At 35.9% G+C, this 27,741-nt stretch overlaps 1 protein-coding gene across 1 annotated transcript in view; it reads right to left on the bottom strand.

Moving 5' to 3' along the window:
- The window catches only part of LOC150102415 (muscle-specific protein 300 kDa-like), a 288,507-nt gene that overhangs the window by 57,403 nt on the left and 203,363 nt on the right, over nucleotides 1-27,741 (bottom strand). Inside the window, exons 14-15 of the mRNA XM_090399573.1 lie at nucleotides 21,900-22,120; nucleotides 5,356-5,464 (exon numbers count right to left, since the gene is read on the bottom strand). Coding sequence (XP_090255699.1) covers nucleotides 5,356-5,464; nucleotides 21,900-22,120 — 330 coding nt within the window. The remainder of the gene's footprint in view (nucleotides 1-5,355; nucleotides 5,465-21,899; nucleotides 22,121-27,741) is intronic.

The following is a 27,741-nucleotide window of genomic DNA, read 5'->3' as shown; positions in this document are numbered from 1 at the left end:
TTGGACTATGATCTGCTAAGAAAATCTAAAATAATGGAATTTATTTATAATCTCTCACTTAATGAAAAATTGAATATAATTAAACAGGAAGTTATTGGAAATTATTCCAGAAGGAAGTAGATTCCAAAAGCTTCAAGACAAGATCATATCCAAAACAAGCAATATTATATCCTATCCATATAAGAATAGAGGAAGATAAGAGAACTGTGGCTGCAAAGCATAGGTGGTGGTGGTGTTAAAGAGGTTTTCATGGCTGGAAACAGAAATATTCAAACTGTGAAGAAATATATGTAAGCAAGAAGTAGCAGTTTGGTTTCAACAGACACGAACAGTCAAAGGGTTAACAATAACAACAACCAAAAAAAAAAAAAAAAAACCTTGCCGGTGTGGCCTGTTTCTACATGGTTTTGACATTCTGGTGAGGAATGCCACCATAAAAGAATAAACTCCATATTGAGGACATGTCAACTTAACCACAGGTGAGAATTGACATTTATCACTGGATGAAACACCAGCATATTGCTTAGTGTGCAAGGAGAAAGGAAATCATATCATGTTCAGTCTCTATTTGTCAACACAGTGCAGGAGGATACAACTGTGATATAGGTCAAACAACTACCTAAGATCCATAACACAGCATTCATTTAGTTGTTAAACATTCCACATACGTTTAACAAGTTTAAAATTATCTGGAAATTAATCTTTAATCAACAAGTAGGACTATTTTGAGTTACTAAAGAGCTTTTATAGGTTTAATGGAAAAAAAAAGAAATTTTTCTATATAACAAGAGGGGAGAAAACAATGTATCATCCCTGGAATTTATAAGGATCATATTTTTTTCTTTTCTTTCTTTTTTTTTTTTTTTTGCTTGAAGAGAGTGGTAAATAAGTGGAATGGGTTATTAGAGGCATTCATGAATGGCCTGTATGAGAGATATATTATTATTATTATTATTATTACAAGACCCCATGGAGTCAAAGACTCATCTAGGAGGTCCTTTTCTCACGCACACAGCTCATCATACCATACCTTAAACAAACACAAATTTTCTGCAGACACCACCCTCTCAAGTAAGGCATTCCAATCATTCACAACTCTGCATGCAAAAAATCTGCTTCTCATTTCCATGCTCACACTCTCCTTATACAGCTTCTAGGGATGTCCTCTGGTTGTCCCCTGATCTCCCACCATTTGTTGTAAAATCTCTCCAACATTGATCCTATAACAACCCCTTACTAACTTCTAGGTTTCTATCATATCACCCCTCTTCCTCCTATCCACTAGACTCTGTAAATTACATCTTCTCAATCTTTCCTCATATTCTACATTCCAGAGATCAGAAACTACCTCAGCAAGTTGCCTCCAGATTTTGAAAACCAGGTGACCAAATCTATGCAAAGAAGTCCATATGCAACCTAATCAAAGCATAATACAATGCAACAAGAATCTCCTTACTTCTACAAGTCAGTGTTCTCTACATCATTCCCAGAATTCTTTGTGTTGCCATCACAATTTTGGCAAGGTGTCCTCTAAATTTCAGATCCTTATCCACTATCACCACAAGATCTCTAATTTCCTCCACCTCCAACAATATATCCCATCTTTGTTTCCCAAATTTTAACCTTACATTTTGCAACATTGAACTCGTATCCCCAATTCCGTGCCTATTCACTCATTTTATCCAAGTCTTATTGTAAGGCCACAACACATTCTCTACTCTTCATGGTTTGTTCCAACTTTGCATCATCTGCAAACAACTGGATATCCCCATTCAAATCTTCATGAATATCATTACCATATAGCAGTGTTTCCCAACGTTTTTTGGATCATTCTCCACCTAAATGCCTCAAAGATTTTGATGCCCCCCCCTAGCATAATAGTCAGTCAAGTTCTGAAAAAGTATAATATAAATATGTATTTTAAATAAAAAAGGAACATAGGTAAAATTGTTTTTAATTTGACTTTCTTCAATGAATATAAATTTTATATTACACTTTGTATATTATAAAACATAAATCGAACTGAACTTGGGAATAAAATCCAAGTTAATGCGATCCTTGAGCTTGATGTCTATTGCAAAGAGTTTTTATTTGAGGTACTAATTTAGATTTTCAATCTCCAATCCCCATGGTTGTGATATCCAGATGATTTCTTTTTTTCAGTAGCAAGTCATTTAAGCCACTAAAGCCACATTCAACTAAATATGATGACGAAAAGGGAAACAGTATTTTTTTTGCAAAACTAGTTGAATTTTGGTATTTTGTTTCTGTCTCGTCAGAAAGCCATGACATTGTTCCTTTTATGTCGAATAAAGTTCTAATAGACTCATCATTTTGCTTTTCTAAGAGCTCTTATTGATACTGGATTTATGTTGACTGCTGCTGTACTAGTGATGTCGGCTTTTTTGCTAGGAAAGTCAGGGTTGCAACATGGATAATTTATCGCCGATAATGGTGAGTTTTTTGAGTATATTGGTGATGAGGTTACAAATACAACATCACTTTCTAATTTCCCCAAAAAAATATTCATATTGCCCCCCAGTGGGGCATATGCCTCATGTTGGGAAACATTGCTATATAGGTTAAACAGCAATGGCCCTAAAACAGACCCATGAGACAAATCACTAGTGACTTTCCTCTTCTTGGATATTGCTCCCTCATACACAACTTGCTGATACCAATCAGATATCTAATCCATTGCACTAATCTAATATACAAACCCATCCACTCTAGTTTGATTATCAACTTATCAAGCAGTAACCTATCAAAAGCCTTTGCAAAATCTAAGTATACTTTTGTGTATTCCCTCTACTCTGTCCAAGGAAGCCATCACTTTATTGTAATAAGTAAGTAGATTACTAAAACATGACCTCCCTTTAGAAAATTCATGCTGTCCATCAAAGATAATTCCATTGTTCTCAACTCTCTTCTGGATCCAAGTTCTCACCAGCTTCTCCAAAAACTTAAGCACGACACCTGACACAGATAGGCCTATAATTTGATGCATAAGTTCTATTACCTCCCTTATGATGCAGTACAATCTTGCCCTCCTTCCACTACATTGGAACATGACCCAGTGCAAGACTCATATTAAAAAATATGTCAAGGCAGATGTCAACTCCCTGGAACATTCCTTCACAATATGTGGAGATATATTATCAAGTCCCACAACCTTATTAACGTCAAGTTTGTTCAATTCCTCATACACCTCTTTCTCACTTACAGTCTCTCCTCCCCATTATCAACTTCTCTCAATCACTCCATATCACATTCACAAGAAAGAAAGACCTTTATGAACTGCTCATTAAGTATCTCCACTACATCTTCCACAGTAGCTGTCCTTATTCCATTTTCTCCAATTAATGTTATCTTTCCATAATCATTCTTTATTTTGCTGGCTACATGTCGAAAGCACTCCCTAGATCTCTTTTTGGCTTCATTAGCTAACTGTGGCTCATACTTCGCTTTTGCTATCCTTACCAACCAAGTCACCCACCTTGCCTGGTCTTTGTAATCCTCATGGAATTGGTTATTACCGCTTCTCTTATGCTGCCTTCATATGCTTTTTTCTCTGTATTGCATGCTTAATCTCTTCATTTATCCATTTCACACCTACCTTATTTAACCTTCTTACCTCTGGAATATATTTAGACACTGCCTCTGCTAGACAGTTCTTGAATATCTCCCAAGCTGCACTGATCTATTTTCCAGGTAACTCCTCATTCCATGCTACACCTGCAAACTGTCTCCTGAGCTCCTCATAATCCACATATACCCTTTTCTCACATAGGTTTTCACACTGCTGGCAACCATGCAGGTAATCACTTCCTGGTCACTCTCACCAACCGGAGAGTGATTTGACCTCATTTATAATTACATCCTGTGATGAGATGATCAAATCCAAGACCCTCAATACTCATGTGCCCTCTGTTACATACTGTCTGAGGTAGTTGTCCCTCAAAAACTCAAGAAACTCTTCGTTATTTACAGTTGCTATCTCATCATCCCAATCTATATTGCCATAGTTAAAATCACCCATAATAATCACCCTTTTCTTATTTGCTTGGTTAATTTGATTATACATTTCATTGTCACTACCATCCACATTACTAGGTCTATAACAACATTCAAGTATTTCATTCTATTCACCTGTATCTCATATCATGATATGATGGTATGATAGGTATTGTGTGAATAATGATTAGTTTTGGCCTCAGTTAAGTAGTCTTCACATAAAAAAAATAAATAACAATAAAATAACTAAAAAAAATTAAAACTTTCCATTCAACAAGAACATGGTAGTGTGGTTAAATGATAACCTCTTTCCTCCCCACCCCAAAGGTTATGCCACTATTTTCTTAGATGTTCTATTTCAATTCTGCTTCAATTTTTTATAAGTAAAACATTTTATAGGCAATATGTTGTGAAAGGGACATTCCTACAAGTAAATTGCTGTGCACATTTTATTTATTTATTTATTATTATTAACTCTCACATGTGTAATTATTATTATTACATGACACCTCTGAGGAGTCCAAAGACCCATCTAGGGAGGGCACTTACTCCACAACTCTCCACTTCCACCACTCAATCCACCAACCACAGAGAACCGCATCATCTCCACCAATGCCACTACTATCCACCACCACCACTAGTAGTATTTTCACAGACAATACAAACATACATGCCCACGATAGGAGTTGAACCCACAGCCTTTTGGCTGGAGAGTGGATATGCTAACCACTTGGCCAACCATTCTAGTAAAATATACCCTTTTCTCACATAGGTTTCTCACAAAAAAGGTCATGACAAGAAGAGATATGACAGATATTGTTTTGCTAGTTTGGGTCTCCCGCGATGAGTCTACTGACTCCATGGAGATACCCGTAATAATAATAATAATAATAATAATTAATAGAGAAAAATTATGTTTTATTAGCAATATGTTATCAATTTGTGAAAGAAACATTCCTACAAGCAAACTCCTGTGTACATTTTATTTATTATTATTATTATTTTGATTAAAAGAAATGCACAGCTTCAGCTGCAATTAATGAGGATTATCATATTCAAATTTAAATATTACATTACATATGTTAATTATAAATGTAAGCTTTCATATTTGATATTAATATTTCATTTTTTAATTTTTTTTTTCTTGAGTACAGAGATGAATAATTTATTTAACAGGCATGGGATATTCAAGGGGAAAAAAAAGGTCATGACAAAAGAGAAGCCAATTCAACTAAATGTATTCTCTGAGGCATTTGTTATCAAGTATCCTTATAGAACTGTAAATATAGTGTCCAATAATATTATTTAAGGTAATTATTTTGATTATTGATATGCACTAACCAAAAATTTTATTCTAAGGACTTCAAATTCTACTTCTGAAGAAATATCTTCTGTTATTGTAGAAATGCTTTTTTCAACTTCATTCATCCATGATATCATACCATTAAACCTAATTAACAAAAGAAAAAGTTGCATTATCGTGATATCATATGAAAGTTATTAATATTTATCAACTTGAGAAATATAATTAGAGCTCATATCATTGAAAGCCCTAATTATATTCCTCATGAATAAGAATTATGAGAAATTATATTATTCATGATGATTATGTTATACACAAGGAATCATACATGATGTACATGAGGAATTACATTCCTCAGGTACATGAGGTTTTAAGAAAGCCATTTATGGTGAAATGCATGCTGTGTGTATACAACTCATTATTTTAGTAAAATTTTATATAGTATTAATACAGAATATAGCTGTCTGTGTGAAAACTGCACATATCACACAGACAAGTAATATTTTGTATTTATACCATATACCATATAAAATTTACAAACTAAAACAGCAAATTATACAATGTGCAGTTCACCATCAATGTTGATCACTTCATCAAACCTATTTCACTGACAAGATAAATAACTTATGAATTAATGATTTATTTGTTTATTTAAACAAATAATTCTAAACACCTTCTTGTGGCATGTCAAAGGTGAGAGAGCATTGCTACCTCTTAATCGGTATTATAAAGAGAAAGGTTTATCAGCAAGCTCATAGGCTACAAAAAGCACAAGCAAGAAGGATGACCTGTGTGGTAACAAAAGCAAAAACAGATTATGAGAAGAAGCTGGTCAAGCAACCAAAAGAATATCTCAAAAATGTGTTTTGCTATGTATGAGTGAAAGGAAAGAATGACTACAGAAGGATAACTTTAATGAAGGTGGAAAGGTAATAGAAACAGAAAACGATCACTCAGTAACTGAATTATTTAGTTCAGTAACAGAGTAATCATTTTGCAAGGGTATTCATCTGTGTGGATATAGTGCAGTGCCAAATGTGACGATAACTAATGTGAGAATGGATGTAAATGAAATGGAGTTTCTTACAGCATTGCAGAATCTGTGTGCAAAAACGTTCATGGGATTAGATCAGCCCAAATATTATAAGCATGTACAAGGAAACTGGCAACTCCTCTGACAAAATGTTTTAAGTCTCTACTCTCAGAAAGAGCCAAGGGAATAGAAAGAGGACAAAGCAGTTCCATTGTATAAAGGAGGCTCCAAGACAGATGTAGGAAATGTAAAAAATAATTAGTATATTAGGAGTGGTGTTTAAGGCATTGAAAAAGATAATAAAATGCAGATTTCAAAATTGAGTGGACAGGAATATAATGATACTTTGGGGGGGGGGGGGGGGGGGCACCATTGTTTTGTAAAGGATTGGTTTTACCTAAGTGATTTTCTTACTTTTAATAACAGGGTAACAAATGAGTTGAATAAAGCAAATAGCTAATCATATATCAAACAGTAATATATGAAGAAAATGATTCAAGTAGTAGGCAGTTGACTAGTACTGTACTTGGGCTAGTGCTATTTAATTTATTCATCAATAATACAGGTTATGATTTAAGGAGAAATATCCAATTGTTTGCCAATGATGCAAAACTGGGAAGAATAATAGGCAATGAATTATACAGAGATCCTGCAGATGATTTAAAACAGCCTGGAAGTATGGGCAAAGGATAATGGCTACCAGTTTAATGTGGCAGCAGTAAAGGTATGCACTTTAGGATAAAGAGATCACAAGTTGTGTACTTCACTGACAGAAATGAACTGAAGAAAATTGATGAGACTGGGATTTGGAATTGATTGTGGAAGATTTGAAGTTCAGCATGAATATAGCAACGGTGCTAAAAAGAGTTCATCAGATTACTTTGATACTGGTAAACATACTAAGGTGCAGAGATAATGGGAGTTATTATTCCTCTTTATATGGATATAACAAGGCTGCATCTGGAATACTGCATAGATCTGTTCACAAAGATTCACTGAGGGGAAGGAAGTGATGCAGAAGTTCCAGAAACAAATAACCAAGACTGCTTTCTATGAGGACAGACTGAAGTTCTGCACATGACAAAAACTGGAAGATAGGCAGAAAAGATGGGATATGACAGAAACACAAGTTTTTATTATAAAAATCAAGTGGATATTAAATTCAGAATTATTTATAGCTGAATACAGAAACTATAAAAGTTTTGTATGAAATTTGACCAGGGAGCTTATGGGAATGCACTCGCTGGCATTTATAGATATAAACATTATATATATATATAATATAATATATATAATGCTGGATTTAATATCCACTTGATTATCATAATTTTTGCATTGCTGAACTGAAACCTTCTGGCTCTTTGTTTTAGTAAATAAGTTTTTATTATTATTTTTATTATGATTGTTGTACAGGCATCTCCATGGAGTACAAAGGCTTGTCACAGGAGACTCAATTTATCCACACAATTTATCATACCTCTCCTTGAACCAATTAACAGATAAAGCACTAACAACTAACTCTGATAGTCCATTTGATTTATTCACAACTCTCCATGCGAAAAATCTAGTCCTCACCCCCTGTACTACCCACATATTTACTCAACTTCAAAGGATGCCCTCTTGTTCTTCCCCTCAAGCTAAGTGTTGAAATCTTATAAACCCCTCTAAGTAACAAATGTTTCTATTATATTTCCTCTTTTTCACTTATCAACCAATTTATGCAGTCCATACACCCTCAATCTATCCTCAAAGGGAATGTTCCACAGGCCACTCGCCATCTTTGTTGCTCATCTCTGAATTCTCTCCACCACTTTCTCATCCCCCAAAGAAACAGTGAGTACAGGAATTCAGATATGGATGTATCAAGGCCTTACAAAGTGGTATAACAATTACTTATCTCTACTTGTTATCATGTTTTTCAATAGCCAAGTAATCTTATGAGCTACCTTAGCAATATGGCCTCTAAACTTCAACTCTCTATTTATCACCATCCCAAAATTCCTAGTCACATCTATTTCTTAGAATACAGTTCATCAAAGTGATATTTGTGATCTATTAATCTCAAAATGCATAACTTTACACTTTTCCATGTAAAACCAACACGTATTACCTTAAATCATTATTACTCTACTTAATTTTGCATCATTAGCAAACAACTGAATATCTCCCTTCAAATTATTCCCTATATCATTTATGTACAAATTAAATAGCAGTGGTCCTAGCACAGAACCTAGGAACACAACACTAAACACCAGTTTATGTCTGGATTCTGCTCCTCTGTATACCACTTTCTGATATCTGTCCAGCAGCCACCCTCTTGTTCACATAAGCAGTGTCATATCCATTCCCATGTGTTCTAATTTGCATAACAGAGCTTGATGTGGTATTCTGTCAAATGCCTTTGCAAAATTCAGCAGAATCATTGTGTAGCCATTTCCTCTATTCATCAGCTGTCACTCTATTATAAAAAGTAAGTAAATTACTAACAGTGTCCAACTCTTCACAATGTTGCCCCTCATGGAGTGTCATATTTCTATCCACCAATTCCTGAATTCTCTTTTTAATCAATTTTTCCAGTAATTTTACCACCACTCCAGAGATATTGATTATTCTATAATTTGATACTGCAGCATTGGAACCTCCCTTATGCAAGGGAATTGTTTTGCCCTTGGAACTCTAGCAGAGTTGAGACTTAAATTAAAGCATTGCCAGCTCCTTTGCACATTCCTGCAAAATGAAACTAATATTCCATCTAATCAAACGGCTGCATTCACCATGAGATTCTGTAATGGCCCAAGAACTTCCAATTTATCCACCTGTGTTCCCACATAAGTCTCTGTCACACATGTTAAAGCAGTAACGCACTAGGATGATATACCCTTGCAAAGTGATCATTCAGTAACTCAACTATTTTATCTTCTTCTGTCTCCTCATGACCATCATCACTTATTAAGGTTAATCTTCTATAGTGATTCTTCCTTTTACTTGCCAGATAATAAACAACACTTTATTATAATATAATAACACTTTATATTTCCCTTGGCTTGTTTGGTTAGTTTCTTCTCATAATCTGTATACCCTCCAGAGCATTTTCCTTCTGAAACTTATCCATGATCATATTACAGTACTCATCCATCTAACTCCTACCTGATTAACTCTCCTTACCTCAGGCAAACAATTAATATAACTTCCTCTAGATGCCCCCCTTAACTATTTCCCATGCACTAATAAAATCCTTTCCTTTCAGGCTTTTATATCATGGCACAGCTTCAAGCTTCCTCCTATGTTTATCATAATCACCTGCCTTGTAATTCCACATATACTGCTTCTTGACAGACTATTACTCATTTTTTGCAATCTTCAAAGTCAAGACAGTATGGTCGCTTCCCCCCCAATCATAAGTAATTGGGCCACTTTGGTTATGGGTAGCTCTTCTGATCATATGACCAGGCACAATATTCTCACATAAACTGTATTGAAGACAGCCAGCTTTGCCTTCTGGCTTAACTCCCGCTTCAATACTACCGCACGGCTAAAATCCTGCAATATTGTGCTTGCTGAGCCGATTCAAGTATCTAGCTCTACATTCCACTTTCCATAACTCGTGAATATGGTCCCAAGGTATTTAAACTTCTTCACCTGCCTCAGTGGGACTCCACTCACATGTAGAGTGCACTGGGATGGTTGTCTTGAGACCACAAATGTTTCCGTTTTGGCCACACTCATCTTCATCCCGGCTTCTGCACAAAAAAGGTACAAACCTATCCAGGGTCTGCTGGAGGTCATATGTGGAAGAGCTAAGCAGAACCAGATCATCTGCAAAATGCTGACGTCCAATGCTACATCTTCCGATTCTGACACACTCACTGCTTCGGCTGTGCTTATCAATCCAGTCCATAAATATTATGAAAAGGAGGGGTGACAGAACACACCCTTGGCAGGGACCAATGGAGACTGTGAAAAGTCCAGACTTTGTGCTGTTTACCTTGACACAAAACTCTGGGTATTCATACAGGGACTTGATGGTAGCTAACAGTTGGCCATCCGCTCCATAATCTGGTACTACTTACCAAAGTTTATCCCGAGGAACCCAGTCATATGCTTTCTCAGAGTCCACAAAATATGTGTAGACATTCTTGGCATATTCATAAGATTTCTCAAAGACCTTAAAGTGAAGATTTGGTAAGTTGTGCTTCTACCAGGACGAAAGCCACATTGTTCTTCTTGGAACTTTGACTCAACTATGCTCCTTCCCCTTCTTTCTAAGCACCTAGCATATACTTTCCTTGGCAGGCTGAGCAGAGAGATGCCACGATAGTTGCTACAATCTCTCTGTCTCCCTTCTTGAAGACTGGTATTATTATGCCTGTCTGCCACTGCTTTGCTGCTTGCCCAGATATCCAGGCAGCCTGACACACTCGAGTCAGCCCGAGAACACCGTCTCGATTTAAGGCTTTTAGCATTTCGGGACGAATTTCATCATCACCAGCAGCCCTGCCCGATTTTAGCGATTTTATTGCTAAATGGACCTCTTCTGCTATGAGACTAGTCATCGCCCTGATCTGCACCTCTTGGATGTCCACAACTGCCAGGCCATCTAGGTTAAGAAGGCTCTCAAATTCTTTTTGGCTGCAATTCATCTGCTATCATTGGCAGTACCTATTCCTCACCCTATCTTCTCTATTTTCCCTGAAAATACAAAATTCACACTTTATAAATTCTAAAGTATTAAAGGAGTTTTATAGGACTGACACTGAAGAATTTTTTTCAGTAAATGATAAAAAAAGGAGAGAACAAGGTATCATCCTTGGAAACCATGCAACTGTGTGGTTAAGCAAGGGTATGAGATATTTTTATTTTGGAGGTAGTGAATACGGCAATTGATTGCCAGAGGCAGTTTTGAGTCTTTCTTTCTTTCCTGAATGAGTTTAAGGAAAAGTATGACAGGCAACTGTGTGAATAACAATTAGTAAGGGCCTTCTATAACGAGGGATGTGCCCAAGAAAATAATAATAATAATAATGAAGGTAACAATACTGAATGAGTTCATGAGATTATTATTATTATTATTATTTGACACCTCCATGGAGTCCAAGGACTCATTGAGGGAGGGTACCTGCTCTACAACTCTGTCTCTACCATTCCATCACCAACTGAAACCACAACTACACCAATTCTCACCAAGCAGTCACTTCATTACAATGAAATGACTGTTTCCCTTGGACAGAGGAGAAGGATACACAGTAATATACTTGGATTTTGCAGAGGCTTTTAATAGAGTACCTCATGATCAATTGATAGTCAAACTAGAGCAGATGGGATTGGATATTAGATTAGTGCATTGGATTGGAGACTGGCTATCTGATAGGTATCAACAAGTTGTGTTTAGAGGATAGAGGAAATAAGAGATCTAGGGGTGATAGTGGATAAAGATCTAAAATTTAGGGAACACATCGCCAAAATTGTGAAGACAACACAAAGGCTTCTGGGAATGATGCGGAGGACATTGACGTGTAGAAGTTGTGACATTTTTGTTCCGTTGTATAAGGCTTTGATTAGGCCACACATGGACTATTGTGCCCAGATTTGGTCACCGGGTTTTCAGAAGGATGAAGAGATATTGGAAAGGGTCCAAAGGTGATTCACTAATGTAGTTTCTGACTGCTGGAATGTTGAGTATGAGGAAAGATTGAGAAGATGCATCTTGCAGAGTCTGGTGGACAGGAGGAAGAGGGGAGATAAGATAGAGACCTACAAGTTGGTAAAGGGTTGTTATAGGATCAATGCTGGAGAGGTTCTACAGAAAATAGTGGGAGATCGGAGAAGAACCAGAGGTCATCCCTGGAAGCTGTATAAAGAAGGTGTGAGTAAGGGAGTGAGGGGAAGGTTTTTTCGTGCCGAGTTGTAAATGATTGGAATGCCTTGCCTGAGAGTGTGGTGTCTTCAAGGAGTTTGAATGTGTTCAAGGCAGGTATGATGAGCTATGTGTGTGATAAAATGACCTCCCAGATGAGTCTTTGACTCCATGAGGTCTTGGGGTAATAATAATAATAATAATCACAAATATCCATGGCCATGGCAGGATTTATACCCGCAGCCTTTTAGCAGAAGAGTAGATATGCATCCAATCAGCTAACCAGGCCAGCAGTTATTAGAGTTATAACTAAGAGTATTGGGTTATAAGGTAACATTAACAAATATTTTCTCAGGGGCTCACATTGATGAGTATGGTCATGGTGAACCTGACGTACAATGTACACTTGGTATATCCCTCTACTCTCTCTCTCTCTCTTACTTCTTACTCCTTCCCCCCCCCCCCCAGTGCTATTAGAGCAATTCAAGGGTGAGGGGGTGACTCTTTCCTCTCAAACTGTAGTTTCCACTATCTACTAAAAAAAGGCAAGCCTAGTTGTCTTAAGGTGGCAGCCCCACCACTAGGATACCTATCATCATGCTAGTCACTTGACATAAGGAAACATATTACTTTCTAGTTTCAACAAAATCCAAACCGGACAGAAAACATGGGAAACGACTGCAAACTGGAAAAGGTTAAGAAACTTTGGAAAAAGAAAAACATGGGGAAATATGCTACATGGAACATTAGAAGCATAGCACATAAGGAAGAAAAATTAGATAAAATTTTAAATGATGAAAATATAGTAATTGCAGTTCTTACAGAAACAAAGAAGAAACTTAAAGGAACAAAAGAAACAGCTAATTACAATATCATGTATAGTGGAATGAACAAACAAATACATGCAAAAGCTGGTTTAATGATTTGGATCCATAAATCAACTAAAGCAAAAATAACTCATTATACATACTGGAATGAAAGAACAGTAGAAGTGTGATTAAAATTAAATAAAGAAAATTTAACAGTATTGTTAAATTTTCTTTATTTAATTTTTAAATGTTGGAGTGTATGCCCCTGAAGAACAAAAGAAACAGCTAATTACAATATCATGTATAGTGGAATGAACAAACAAATACATGCAAAAGCTGGTTTAATGATTTGGATCCATAAATCAACTAAAGCAAAAATAACTCATTATACATACTGGAATGAAAGAACAGTAGAAGTGTGATTAAAATTAAATAAAGAAAATTTAACAGTATTGTTAAATTTTCTTTATTTAATTTTTAAATGTTGGAGTGTATGCCCCTGAAGAAAGAAAAGAAGAAGAAAATGATGACTTTTACAAAGAGTTACAAGGAATATATGAAAAATTAAATAAAACAGACCATATAATTATAGCCGGAGATCTTAATGCCAGAATAGGAATGAAAAAAATTAACAATAATATACAAAAATTTGGAGAACCAATAGTAAACAAAAATGGAAAGCGACAGGATTATGCAATATATAATAATTTAAAAACAATGAATACATTTTACAAAAATAAAAATATACATAAATATATGTGATGTGCAAGAGGACAAAAATCAATAATAGACTACTTTAAAGCAAATGAAAAAGCAGCAAACCTTTTCCTAGACGTTAAAGTTAGAAGAGGGCTAGAAATTGATCACTATTTAGTACAGGCAAAACTAAGATTTCCACCAAACTGGCTACAAAAAATGCAAAAAAATAAAACAAACTAGAGAAACAAAATCTAATTACAAAGTAAGACTACTAAATGATTCAAGTATAAGAAATTTATAACAACAGAGGATTAATTATTACTTTGAAAAAATACAAGAAAATGAAGACATTGAGAAAGAATGAAATAATATAAAAGAAATTATCACATCAGCAGTATATGAAAGTCGAGGAAAACACAAAAAATATCATAAAAATAAAAAATTACATATATGGGACAATGAAATATAAACAATAATTGAAATAAAAAGCTGGCTTTTAAAAGATAGTTAAGTAACAAAAAACAAGAAGATGAAATTGAATATAAAAAAAGACGAGCAATAGCCAAAAGAGAAACCAGAAAGAGACACAGAGAAAGCTGGAAAAAATTTGCATAATATCTGGAAAATGACATATACAAAATAAGACCCAGTGCGTACAAAATACTAAAACCCATGAATGCAGATATAAAAGAAACTGCAAATATAAATTATAAAATAGATGTAAAAGAATCCTCGGATTACTTTACAGATCTTTGGACAGATAATACTGGCATCAAAAATAATTACACCAGAAAATTACATAATACAGGTAACCCTCGTATAACGCGGTATATATACAATGCGGTTTCGATATAACGCGGTCTACAAATTTTGGTATCCCTTGTTCAATGCGGTTTTGATATAACTCGGTCTACAATTTCTAGTAACTCTTTTTTTTTTTTTCATATTTTTCATCACGGGACTTAAAGATAAAAATCAAATTTTATCTTCCTTAAATTTGTGTCTGCCTGTATCACGCAAGTACTTATTATTATTATTATTATTAAACAAGACCTCATGGAGTCAAAGACTCATCTAGGAGGTCCTTTTATCTCACACACATCTCATCATACCGGGTCTTAAACACATTCAAACTCCTTGCAGACACCACACTCTCAGGCAAGGCATTCCAATCATTCACAACTCTGCACGAAAAAAACCTGCCTCTCACTCCCCTACTCACACCCTCTTTATACAGTTTCCAGGGATGACCTCTGGTTCTCCCCTGATCTCCCACTATTCGCTGTAGAACTTCTCCACCATTGATCCTATAGCAACCCCTTACCAACTTGTAGGTCTCTATCATATCTCCCCTCTTCCTTCTCTCCACTAGTCTCTGCAAATTACATCTTTTCAATCTTTCCTCATACTCGACATTCCAGAGGTCAGAAACTACCTTAGTCAGTCGCCTTTGGACCCTTTCCAACATCTCTTCATCCTTCTGAAAACCAGGTGACCAAATCTGGGCACAATAGTCCATGTGTGGCCTTATAAGTACTTAAGTACTTATAAGTATCGAATTTAGTTTTATTGTATCACTGAATAAGGTACTGAACAGAGGACTTTTGCAGTCTGTGTCATTCTCAACAAATAGTGCAATTAGAGACAGAATAAAAATGGTGCTAACTAATAAATCACATCTCCCCTCTCACAAAAACTACACTGTATAGACTTAAGCAAAACCATATGTTGCACTGAAACACAGTATCTAACTAAAAACTATTGTCCAATTTTTCAATTATGAAATAAGTGTTTTTTTATTGCATTTGAAATTCTCAATGTCATTATGACAGATCACAAAGGCTAACTTAAAATAAAAGACTACCAAGAATTGAAACATGCCATATAATGAATGTGTGAGTTTGCCTGCCACCTCAAACATAAACAAGAAGCCATAAAATTCAACCAAGGGTTGAAACGTTTGTGTGAGTTGAGCCAGCCAGTAATGAGAAGCTCCATCGGAACAATAAATGACACCCTGTTGTGAATGTGTTAAAACTAATAGTGAATGTTGTTATGAGTTTCAGATGTTATGGAATTCAGTTGAAGAGAATTAGCATTTCAACTCAACACTTGTCAGTTGCTTTTGTCTTTGGGTCGCATGATCTTTTGTTAATACCGCACAAAAACGTCTTTATAGCTGCTGTCTTGTGTAAAACAAAATTCAGCTTATTTGTATTGTAACAATTAAAAAAAAAACTTGAATAATTTATAAGCGTATAAAAGGATATCACCTGTAAATCGTTGACATGCCAGCAAAATTTTCAGATGTGCCACCTCTGGTACGAGTGCCATAGGTTTGCCATCTAGGGTTTACTGAACAAACTGTTTATTGTTGTTGAAAATTGTCTTCGTTTTCTGCCAGGAAAGTGCATTTAAAATCATAAGCATGTTATTCTCAAGCAGAGCAGTTTATTTTCTGGTGAGTTACATACATATGTAATGCTTTTTTTTAAATGTAAAAGTTTATTTTTATTGTAATGGCCACTAAAACTGCAATGAAAGGGAAAAAAAAACAACATTGAAGAGGAAATTCATTTCTCTCAAAGAAAAAATTAAAATCTCGGATCAGTTGAAAATTGGAGGAAAAACTAGGAGTTGTTGCAAGGACTCTGAATTTAAATGAATCAACAATTGGAACAATCAAAAAAATGAACATAAAATCCGAGAAAGTGTTATTGCTGGGTCAACGATAAGTTCAAAGCACGTTGCAAGTGTTCGTGATATTCTAATAGAAAAGAATGGAGAAATCTCTAATGATTTGGATAGAAGATTGCACTCAAAAGAAAATTCCTTTGGATGGACACCTTATTAAGCAAAAAGCACTCAAAGTTTATAAAAATTTAAAAGAACTTGATTAAGATTCTTCAGGAGAAATCTCTTAGCATGGATTTTCAGCCAGTAAGGGTTGGTTTGAAAACTTTAAAAAGCAGTTTTCTTTGTATAATCTTAAAATCCAGGGAGAGTCAGCATCAGCAGATGTTGAAGCTGCCCAGAAATACCCAGCAGAACGTTTAAAAATCATTAAAGAAGGTGATCACAGTGCAGCCCAGGTGTTCAATGCAGATGAATCTGGGTTATATCAGAAAAAAATGCCAAAATGCACCTATATTTTGAAAAATGAAAGATCAGCTCCTGGATTCAAAGTTTCCAAAGATTGGATTACTCTACTGTTTTGTAGTAATGCATCAGGCGATTACATGACAAAACCAATGTTTATTAACCGATTTGCAAATCCTCGTGCGATGAAAGGGCTCGACAGGTATTACTAAAATTTTTAAATAATATATATACAAATGGGCAAATACCAATAGAATAGAATACAATCATAGTAATACATATATTTAAAAAAGGGGATACAACAAAACCTGCTAACTACAGAGGTATTAGTTTATTGAATACATGCTACAAAATACAGAGCAGAATGCTTAATGAAAAACTAAAAATACAGTGAAAAAATATTATTAGAATGTCAAAATGGATTCAGAAAAGGACGCTCTACAATGGATGCAGCTTTCTGTTTAAAAGTACCTATAGAAAAAAGAAGAGAATTTAATTTGGAAACTCTTCTTTTGTTTATAGATTATGAAAAAGCATTTGACAAAGTAAAAAGATATATACTGTTTGATATATTACAAAGAATAAATATACCTAATGTATTACTACATGCAATATTGAATACATATAAAGATAATGAAATAAAAATAAAAATAAATGAAAAGTTGTCTGAAAAACAATCTATAAAGCAAGGAGTAAGACAGGGATGCCCTCTGTCTCCAACATGTTTCATTATTTACATCAGTGAAATATTAATACAGTGGAACACCTTAAACAATCAAGGTATAGAAATTTCCCAGAATAACACAATAAATACGATATTATTTGCAGATGATCAAGTAATAATATCAGATAAGTACGAAAATTTACAAAGAGCAATATATAATTTAAACATTATAGTAGAATGGTTTGGAATGAAAATTTCATAGATAAAACTAAAACAATGGCATTTTGTGGACAAACTCCAGTTAGAAGCAAAATAGTTATTATTATTATTATTATTATTATTATCCCAAGACCGCATGGAGTCAAAGACTCATCTGGGAGGTCCTTTTATCACACACACATCTCATCATACTGTGTCTTAAACACACTCAAACTTCTTGCAGACACCACACTCTCAGGCAAGGCCTTCCAATCATTCACAACTCTGCACGAAAAAAACCTGCCTCTCACTCCCCTACTCACACCCTCTTTATACAGTTTTCAGGGATGACTTCTGGTTCTCCCCCCTGATCTCCCACTATTCTCTGTAGAACTTCTCAACCATTGATCCTATAACAATCCCTTACTAACTTGTAGGTCTCTATCATATCTCCCCTCTTCCTCCTGTCCACCAGACTCTGCAAATTACATCTTCTCAATCTTTCCTTATACTCAACATTCCAGAGGTCAGAAAATACCTGTCAGTCGCCTTTGGACCCTTTCCAATATCTCTTCATCCTTCTGAAAACCCAGTGACCAAATCTGGGCACAATAGTCCATGTGTGTGACCTAATCAAAGCCTTATACAATGGAACAAAAATCTCCCTACTTCTACACATCAGTGTCCCCACATCATTTCCAGAAGGCTTTGTGTTGTCTTCACAATTTTGGCGATGTGTTCCCTAAAGTTTAGATCTTTATCCACTATCACCCCAAGATCTCTTATTTCCTCTACCTCCAGCAATATATTCTCACCAAGCATAAATTCTTCATCCCACCTTTGTTTTCATTTTAAAAGCTTACATTTTGCAACATTGAACTCTCATCCCCATTTCCGTGCCAATTATTCCTTTTTTTTCAAGTCTTCTTGTAAGGCCACAACATTCTCACTACTCTTTATGGTTCGTCCCAACTTTGCATCATCTCCAAACAACTGAATATCTCCATCCAAATCTTTGCCAATATCATTAATCTACAAGTTAAACAGTAATGGCCCTAAAACAGACCTCTGAGGCACTCCACTAATGACTTTCCTTTTCCTGGATATCGCATCCACATACACAACATGTTGATACCTATCAGAAAGCCAGTCTTAAATCCAATGCACCAATCTAATATCCATGGTTTGACTGTCAACTTATCATGAGGCATTCTGTCAAAAGCCTTAACAAAATCCAAGTATATCACTGTTTATCCTTCTATTCTGTCCAAGGAAGCAGTCACTTTATTGTAATAAGTAAGTAGATTACTAAAACATGACCTCCCTTTAGCAAATCCATGCTGTCCATCAAAGATAATACCATTGTTGTCAACCCAACTCTGGATCTTAGTTCTCACAAGCTTCTCCAACAACTTAACCACAACACCTGACACACACACAGATAGGATTATAGTTTGATGTTTGAGTTCGATCACCTCCTTTATGAAGTGGCACAATCTTGCCCTCCTTCCACTCCTTAGGAATTTAACCAAGTGCAAGATTTGTATTAAAAAAATATGTCAAGGCAGGTGTCAACTCTCTGGCACTTTCCTTCAGAATAGGCGGTGATATATTATCAAGTCCCACGGCCTTATTTACATCTAGTTTACTGAACTCCCCAAACACCTCTTGCTCACTTACAGTCAGTCTCTCCTCTCCATCATCAACTGCACTCAATCTCTCCATGAAGTCACATTCACAAGATTGAAAGATCTTTATGACCTGCTCATTAAGTATCTCCACCACACATTCTGTATCGCATGCTTAATCTCTTTATTCATCCATCTCACACCTACCTTATTTAACCTTCTCACCCTTGGAATACATTTAGACATTCCATCTACTAAATAGTTTTTGAAAATCCCCCAAGCTGCATTGATCTCTTTTCCAGCTAACTCCTCATTCCACGCTACACCTGCAAGCTGTCTTCCGAGCTCTTCATAATCATCCCCTTTTAGTTCCACATATACCCTTTTCTTACAGGGGTGCTCGCACTGCTAGCAACCACCACGGTAATCACCTCATGGTTACTCTCACCAATTGGTGGATGATTTGACACCTCATTTATAATTACATCCTCTGATGAGATGAGATGACCAAATCCAAGACCCTTAATCCTCGTGTGCCCTCTGTTACATACTATCTGAGGTAGTTATCCCTCAAAAACTCAAGAAATTCATTTTCTTTACTTCCAGTTGCTATCTCATCATTCCAGTCTATATTGCCATAATTAAAATCACCCATGATGATCACCCTTTTCTTATTTACTTGGCTAATTTGACTATACACTTCACTATCACAACCATCCACATTACTTGGTCTATAACAACATCCCACCAAGTATTTGATTCCATTCACCTCTATCTCACACCATACTGCCTCAAAACCACTAGCCCTTTTTCCACTTGCATCTCTACTTTGTATGGATAACTCTTTCTCTATCATCAATAGCCATCCTCTCCCTTTTTACCCCTTCTATCCTCACGAAACACATCATACCCTTCCATCTCTATTCTTGTCAGAATGTCATCCTCTTCCAACCATGTCTTACTTATTCCAACAATCTTGGAGTGAACAGATGCAAGTGCAACCATTTCATCTGCCTTGTTTCTTATACTTCTAGCATTTGTGTACAAACACAAAAAGCTCATTTCTGGATCTACAGCTAGTTCCACTGATACCACTCAATCGATGTGATCTCTCCATGCTCGACTGGGGCCATTTCCCTTTCTGCTTCTTCATTTTAGAACCCTTTTCAATTCCAGCTGTTTCCTCTTGATCCCTGGTCATCCCATTCCTTTCCTGCCTAAACATGCTCTCACCTCCTCTTGGAGCATCCACCTTTGTCATGCTGTGTACCCCTGTCAACCCTGAGCCTTCCCGTTTCCCTGCTCCTCTTGCATACCCATTCTCTCATTTTCTATACTCATACCACTCACTTCCCCATTCATATCCACCTCTTTAATCTCTCCTGTCTTACTCTTCTGCTCTTCCACATCACTCCCCTCTCAATCTGATTCATTTTCTCTATTCACTTCTCTACCTTCCAGCAGCAATCTCTCCAAGCGACTCACACCATAACCACTCAAATGCAGTCCATTGCTCCCATATAGCTCACTTCGTCCTTCAAACTCATTCTACACATTAACAAACTGTACTCCCATCTAATAGAACAGATAAATACTTTAAGTTATCTTGGATGTGAAATATCATATGAAGGAGAAAAAGACATAAAATTAAAAACTTCAAAATTTGCAGATTATAGGCCTGATAAATAGAACACACACACTCAACCCAAATATAGTACAAAAAGAAACACGCTTGAAAATATACAATACTTTAGCAGTGCCCACATTATTATATGGCAGTGAAATTTGGGCAATAAAAAATAAGATAAGTGAAGTATAAAAACAAGTGAAATGAGATTTATGAGAATTGCAAAATACACATTATTAGTTAAAAAAAGTAACGAAGACATTTTGAAAGAACTAAAAACAAAATCAATAGAAGAAAAATAACTAAACAATTATAAACAAAAATGGATTGAACATGTAAACCGAATGGCCAACACCCGACATCCTAAACAAATACTAAAATATCAGCCAATTGGAAAGAGAAGGCAGGGTAGACCTTAAAAAAAGGATACTGGATGGATTCAGTGGCATATTTAGGTATTTCCTTCCCCTAGGCCCGCAGAAAGTGCTCCCACCCATATGTAATGAACATGTTGATTTACATGCATAACCTATTTATATCATAAATCGGTAATATAAATATAATTACAAAAATGAGAGCCCGGAAATTTCTGCCACCCCTCAAAATTTGCTGGCCGCTCTAGGCCTGGGCCTGTACAGCCTGTACCTAAATACGCCACTGGATGGATAATGAGACCAGAACAGACCAATATGATCTATACCCGTATTTAGTGTTATGATGATTAACAAATATTATTACAGAATCAATTTCAAAAATAACAATTAGAATAAGATTGTTTAATGTTTAATTTTAATGTTTGATGTTTAAGACTGTTTAATAATAATAATAATGGAAGTAACAATACTGAATGAGATCATGAGATTATTATTATAGTGATAACTAAGAGTATTGCTTATGGGTAACATTAACATATATTACTAAAGAATCCATTTCAAAAACCATGTATAAAAGTTAAACAAAATCAAAGTTACCTTTGACAATAGTCTCTCCAATCTCCCATAACTTTCAAAAGTTGATTGTGCATAGCATCAATCTGTTCTTTGATCATTTCCCACTGCTGTTTATATCTAGAGCAAGATTCTAGGACATTCCTATCCTGTGGCCTACAGGAATGATACATTTTGCTAACTTTTTCCATATTTGTAAGGCATTTTTGCATAGATGGAATAATAGAGCTAGAATGAAAGAATTCCTGAAAAAAAAAAATTATAGATATAATACATAAAAATGTGGATATAATCACATGTACTATCTCACATATTTAAAATGTAAATCGATATGTGTGTGTGTGTGTGTGTGTGTGTGTGTGTGTGTGTGTGTGTGTGTGTGTGTGTGTGTGTGTGTGTGTGTGTGTGTGTGTGTGTGTGTGTGTGTGTGTGTGTGTGTGTGTGTGTGTTATGTGTGTGTGCGCACACGTGCATGTGTCACTAGTATTGCAAGGAGAGGTAGTGGTGTATTTGAAAAGTAATACAAGGAGTGTTTTTCCCCCTAGTGCTTTTGCGTGATAATCAGAGTGTATACATGCATTGTATTGTGGTATTGTGATTTTAAAAGTGTTCTCTTCAATTGCTGTTTGTATTAACAAGTTGCTGGTTAACATTACAAAAATAGCAGCAGCAAAGAAGTGTACACCAGAAATGCTGAAGGTTTTGACTCAGAGGTCTACATTTTCACTAGACTTTTCCTGATAAATATGCTATGACAATTATTACATATATGTGTCTTAAAATGTTAAAGATTTATGGAGTGTTAGTAAATAATAATAAATTACACGATAACCACAGTAATTAACTTTAATGAAATAAAGGTACAAATATTTCATATTTGTATTTAAACTTGCAACTATGGAGCCCACCTGATGGGCTCCATAGATGCAAGTTTAAATACGAACGCCTTTCTAAAGAAAGTTGCAAAACCCTTTTACATCGGCCAAATTCAAATCGAAATGATTGTCTCTCTCTCTCCCCCAAAAGTTTGGGAGATTCTTATCTTATGTAACCATCAAAGAAATATGTTGAAAGTTTATTTTTCACTTGGTTAGAGTATAATAAATTTAGTTTAATCCTTTATCCAAGTGTGAGCAAACAAAGTTTGCACCTGAAAGTTGCTCACACTTGGATAAAGGATTAAACTAAATTTATTATACTCTAACCAAGTGAAAAATAAACTTTCAACATCTTTCTCTAAATCCAGAGTAATTTATTAAAAAAGGGTGGCACACCATTTGGCAAATCCTATAGGTAGAGATGACCTGCTAATGCTTCTGCCTGGTATCTCCACTTGGGCCTGGCTCCCACTGGAGAGACCTCAATAAAGGTCGAAACTAGTCTGGGTTGTGGCCCTTCCCTTAATGCATAACATTAGACATATCCGCAAGGAGATGTGTTTTGCATTATGGGAGATACTGAGATAGGAGTGTTGGTAGCTTGCTCCACCTTTGCAAGGAGTGCCCTAGGGTTGTACCACCTTACCCCAGTCCTGAAGATACTTTCAGGTGCACACTTTGTTTGCTCACACTTGGATAAAGGATTAAACTAAATTTATTATACATCAAAGAAATAGTTTTTAAGAATTATTTAATAATATTTTATTAATATTAATTTCTAGCACGTGGCAACAATTTTTCATTGGTAATCCACCAACTGTTATACTGTACTTTGTATTCCATTCCTTTGAACTGTTTGTTCTACACTGATGATGTACTGTTAATTTCAGTATGAAATATCTGTACCTTTATTTCATTAAAGTTAATTACTGTGGTTATCGTGTAAGTTATTATTTATAGTTATGCCATAGGTACCATTAAAGTATGAAGTGTTAGGTTAAATGAGAAGAAGGAATGTATTATAGTGTGTGAAAAGTGTGACGGAGAGTTACAGCATTCCAAAAATGAGAATGGTGTCACCAGGAGTAATTAGAAAAATGAATGGAATAGCTGATGACGATAGTAATAGAAGTGACATGGAAGAGCTTAAACAGGAGTTAACGAAACTGAAGAATCAGGTTAAATATACGGAGGAGAATGTTTAAAGAAGTGATTAACTGATGTAAATGAGAACGAGAGTAATAGGAAGAAGCAAGAATCTAAAGATAATAGGTGACTTTGCATGGGGATATTTATTAAAAATGTGGTAAATTAAAAATGTGGTAAACAATAAGTTTTAGATGATATATTTCCCAGGTGATAAAATGAAATGAATATTAGATGCTTTGCACAGAAGGAAGAAATGAGCATCAGAATTAGTGATGGGAACAAATGACTTGGATAGAGAGAAAAAGAATGTGGAAAGGGATTTGAAGAAATTGTTGCAGGAGGTGAAGGATAATAGTGTCAGTGGAAACATGATTAGTTTGTTGCCCAGATATCATAGTAGTGAACAGAGAAGGTGAACAATGATACTGAATGAAAACATGCTGAACTGTGCCAGGCAAAGAGTGTTCAATTTGAGAATGTATGGAGTGAATTTAAAGGGAAGTTAGAATAGTTCAAACCTGATGGGCTGCATTTGAATGGGTTTGGTGTTGAAAATTTGGAGTGATTGTTGTTTACTAAGAGTACACATGGTTCATATGAAATTAGTATCACTATTGAAATAAGTAAAGATGAGAAGCAAGTTCTGGAAAAGCACAAATAAGGCAGATACAAAGGTGAGGAAGTGATTATGGAAGAACACAAAAGTAAAAATTATAAGGATATGAATGAAAATTAGAGTCAGGATAAGGGAAATTGGAATGGGCATATTAAAGGTGTACAACAGCTGCCTCCTAGATGAGTCAAAGACTTATCTAGGAGGCAGCTGTTGGGCAACTTCAAGGAATCATTAGACTCATTGAGGAAGGCCCTAAACATCATGTCAAGAACTACCTAACATTTGGACAGTATCTACCATACTTCTTTCAACTCATTTACAGTCATGACACCCACATCAGACTCTGGCAACCTATTCTACTCGTTCACTACTCTTCATGAAAAAAATCTATTTCTAACACCTTTGCTAACTACACCCTTACTCAGTTTCCATGGATGGCCCCTGGTTCTCCCATCACCAGAATTATTCTGAAAAATTTCCCCTGAATTAATCTTGTAAAAACCCTTCAGTAATTTGCATGTCACAATCATATCACCCCTTTGCTACCTATAACCAGTTCCTGTAATCCACAAAGCTTCAACCTGTTCTCATAAGGTTCATTCCCTAGACCTTCTACCATCTTGGTCACTCGCCTCCAGAATCCTCATCACCTCCTCCCTCCTCATTATCAAAAACCCTATGCACAGTAGTCAAGGTGGAGTCTTATCAAGGCTTGAGAAAGAAGAAAAATAAACTGCTTGTCTCTGCTCATCCAAGTATTCTTTGGTAACCAAGTGATCTAATGAGCTGCTTGAGCCACTTTCACTATGTAACTACCTATCCACTAACACTCCCAAGTCTCTGTCTTTGTCAATTTCCTGGAGTACAGTTCCACCAATGTGGTATACCACTGATAATCTTTTCATCCCAATATGCATAACCTTACACTTTGCTATATTAAACTGACATCCATTCTCCTTTGTCCAGTCTGCCAATCTGCCCAAATCATCCTGCAAAATTTTGACATGATCTGTATATTAACTACTGCTCCACTCAAATTTGCATCATTGGCTAATAACTGAACAGTTCCTCTCAAATATATATTGATATATTAACGATATATATCCTATATCGTTAATGAAAAAATTAAATAGCAATGGTCCAAGAACAGTCACATGCCTTCTTTTAGAACTCTACTCCTAAATAAACTACTCTCTGATATTTCTCCATTAACCACCATCCTATCAATTCACCAATCCTATATCCATCCCCAAGTGCTGCAGTTTACTGATTATAATTCCATGTAGTATCCTGTCAAAGGTCTTTTCAAGTCCAGCAGTATCTGTAAAACAAATTTCCTTTAAACTCAGCTGTCACTGTATTATAAAATGTGAGCAAGTTACTGAGGCATGACCTACCCTTCACAAAACCATGCTTCCCCCCCCATACAGTATCCCATTTCTCTCTATCCATTCCTGTATTTTGCTCTTGACAATCTTCTCCAATACTTTAACAACAACTTCTGATATGCTAATCAGTTGGTAATTTGTTACATCAGTCTTGGAGCCTCCTTTATGCAATGGAACTACTTTCTCCTCTTTCCCCACCCTTGGGACTAACCCAGGGCAGAGACTTAGATTAAACAATATGGACACTGACAATTCCCTTATCACTTCACATAAAACTCAGGTTGGTATACCATCCAATCCCACAGCTGTATTCACATTAAGATTCTGTAATATGCTATACACATCCATTCCATTTACCTCGGTTCCCATATAAGCCCTTGGATCTCTCATTCCTGCAATATTACCACCTGGATTATATACTCATGCAAAGTGTTCACTTAGTAATTCTACTATTTCGGCTGATTCAGTTAACTGCCTACCATCGCCATTCATTAAAATTATTCTGCCATATATACGTCCTTTCTTTTACTTGCAGCATATCGAAAGAACTGGTTGGGATTCTCTTTAGCCTGCATTGATAACTTCCTTTTATAATTTGCTTTTGCCTTTATTACCACATTAGTTACCCTTCTGGCCTGTGCCTTGTACTGTTCATGTGTCTGCAGGTTAACTTTCTCCTTAAATTCCCTCCATGACTGTTTCTTTTTTTTTTTGCAGCTCCAGCTTGATGATGATATTCATCCATTTAAATCCCACTTGATTTACTCTCCTGACTCTAGGCATGCAGTCTGTCATTATCTTCCTCAAACACTCCTTTACCACTTCTCAAGTACAATCAACATCCAGCCCTTACAGTTTTACATGGCATGGTGCAGATCCAAGCAATCTCCTAAGCTTGTCATACTTATCAGCCCTGTAATTCCATATATACCCCGTCTTAACTGAAAATTTCACATATTTAGCCACCTCCTAGGTCAAGACCATATGATCACTCTCACCAACTGGTGGCAACATGGTCCTATTCATTATAGACAAATGCTCAAATGCAATTACCAGAGCGAGCTCTCTTGAACTCCTAGTATAATCCATCACATGCTGTCTCAGGTAATTATCCCTTAGTAACTGCATAAATTCCATTTCCTTCCTCCCATGTGTCCCCTCTTCCTTCCAATCTATGTTCCCATATTATTCCCATAGTTGAAATCACCCATAATAATTACCTATCCTCCACTCATTGAGGCTATTTGCCAATGCATACTATCTCCATCATCTTTTCCCCCTCGTCTATAGCAGCATCAAACTGTATATTTTGTTCTTCTGGCCTCAATCTCACATCAGATAGCCTCAAATGTGCTATTTTCACTGGCCTGCAGTTGAACTTCTACTCTCTTTGGTTGCAGTTCATCAGCTATCATCAATAACACTCCTTTCCCCTATTATTTTCTCTCTCTCTCTCTCCTCCCTGAACACACTATATCCTTCACATTCTATCTCACTAACTATATCATCTTCTGTTAGCCATCTCTCACTAATGCCAATAACCTTCGGCCAGCATGAGCTAACCGATGTTAAAAATTGCTCCTGCTTGTTCTGAATAATCCTGTTGTTAGTGTACATAAAATGCAAAAGCCCTTAGGCCCACCACTATCCTGAAGCTTTATACTAACTATTCCATTCTGATTTGTTACCAGTGGTACTAACTTAGGCATATTATACACATTCTTGCACTCAACTGTCTCATTGATGTCTGCAAAACCACTCAACAGCCCCCCCCCCCCCACTAAAAAAAAAAATTCTGGTTTCCCTAATTCTCACATCTCACATCCACTTTCACT

Source organism: Typopeltis vanoorti, chromosome 10, assembly GCF_054136105.1.
Source record: "Typopeltis vanoorti isolate ZY-2024b chromosome 10, IOZ_Tvanoo_1.0, whole genome shotgun sequence".
Taxonomy (NCBI): Eukaryota; Metazoa; Arthropoda; class Arachnida; order Uropygi; family Thelyphonidae; genus Typopeltis; species Typopeltis vanoorti.
The sequence above is the reverse complement of the archived record's forward strand: the minus strand, read 5'-3'. Positions and strand labels throughout refer to the sequence as shown.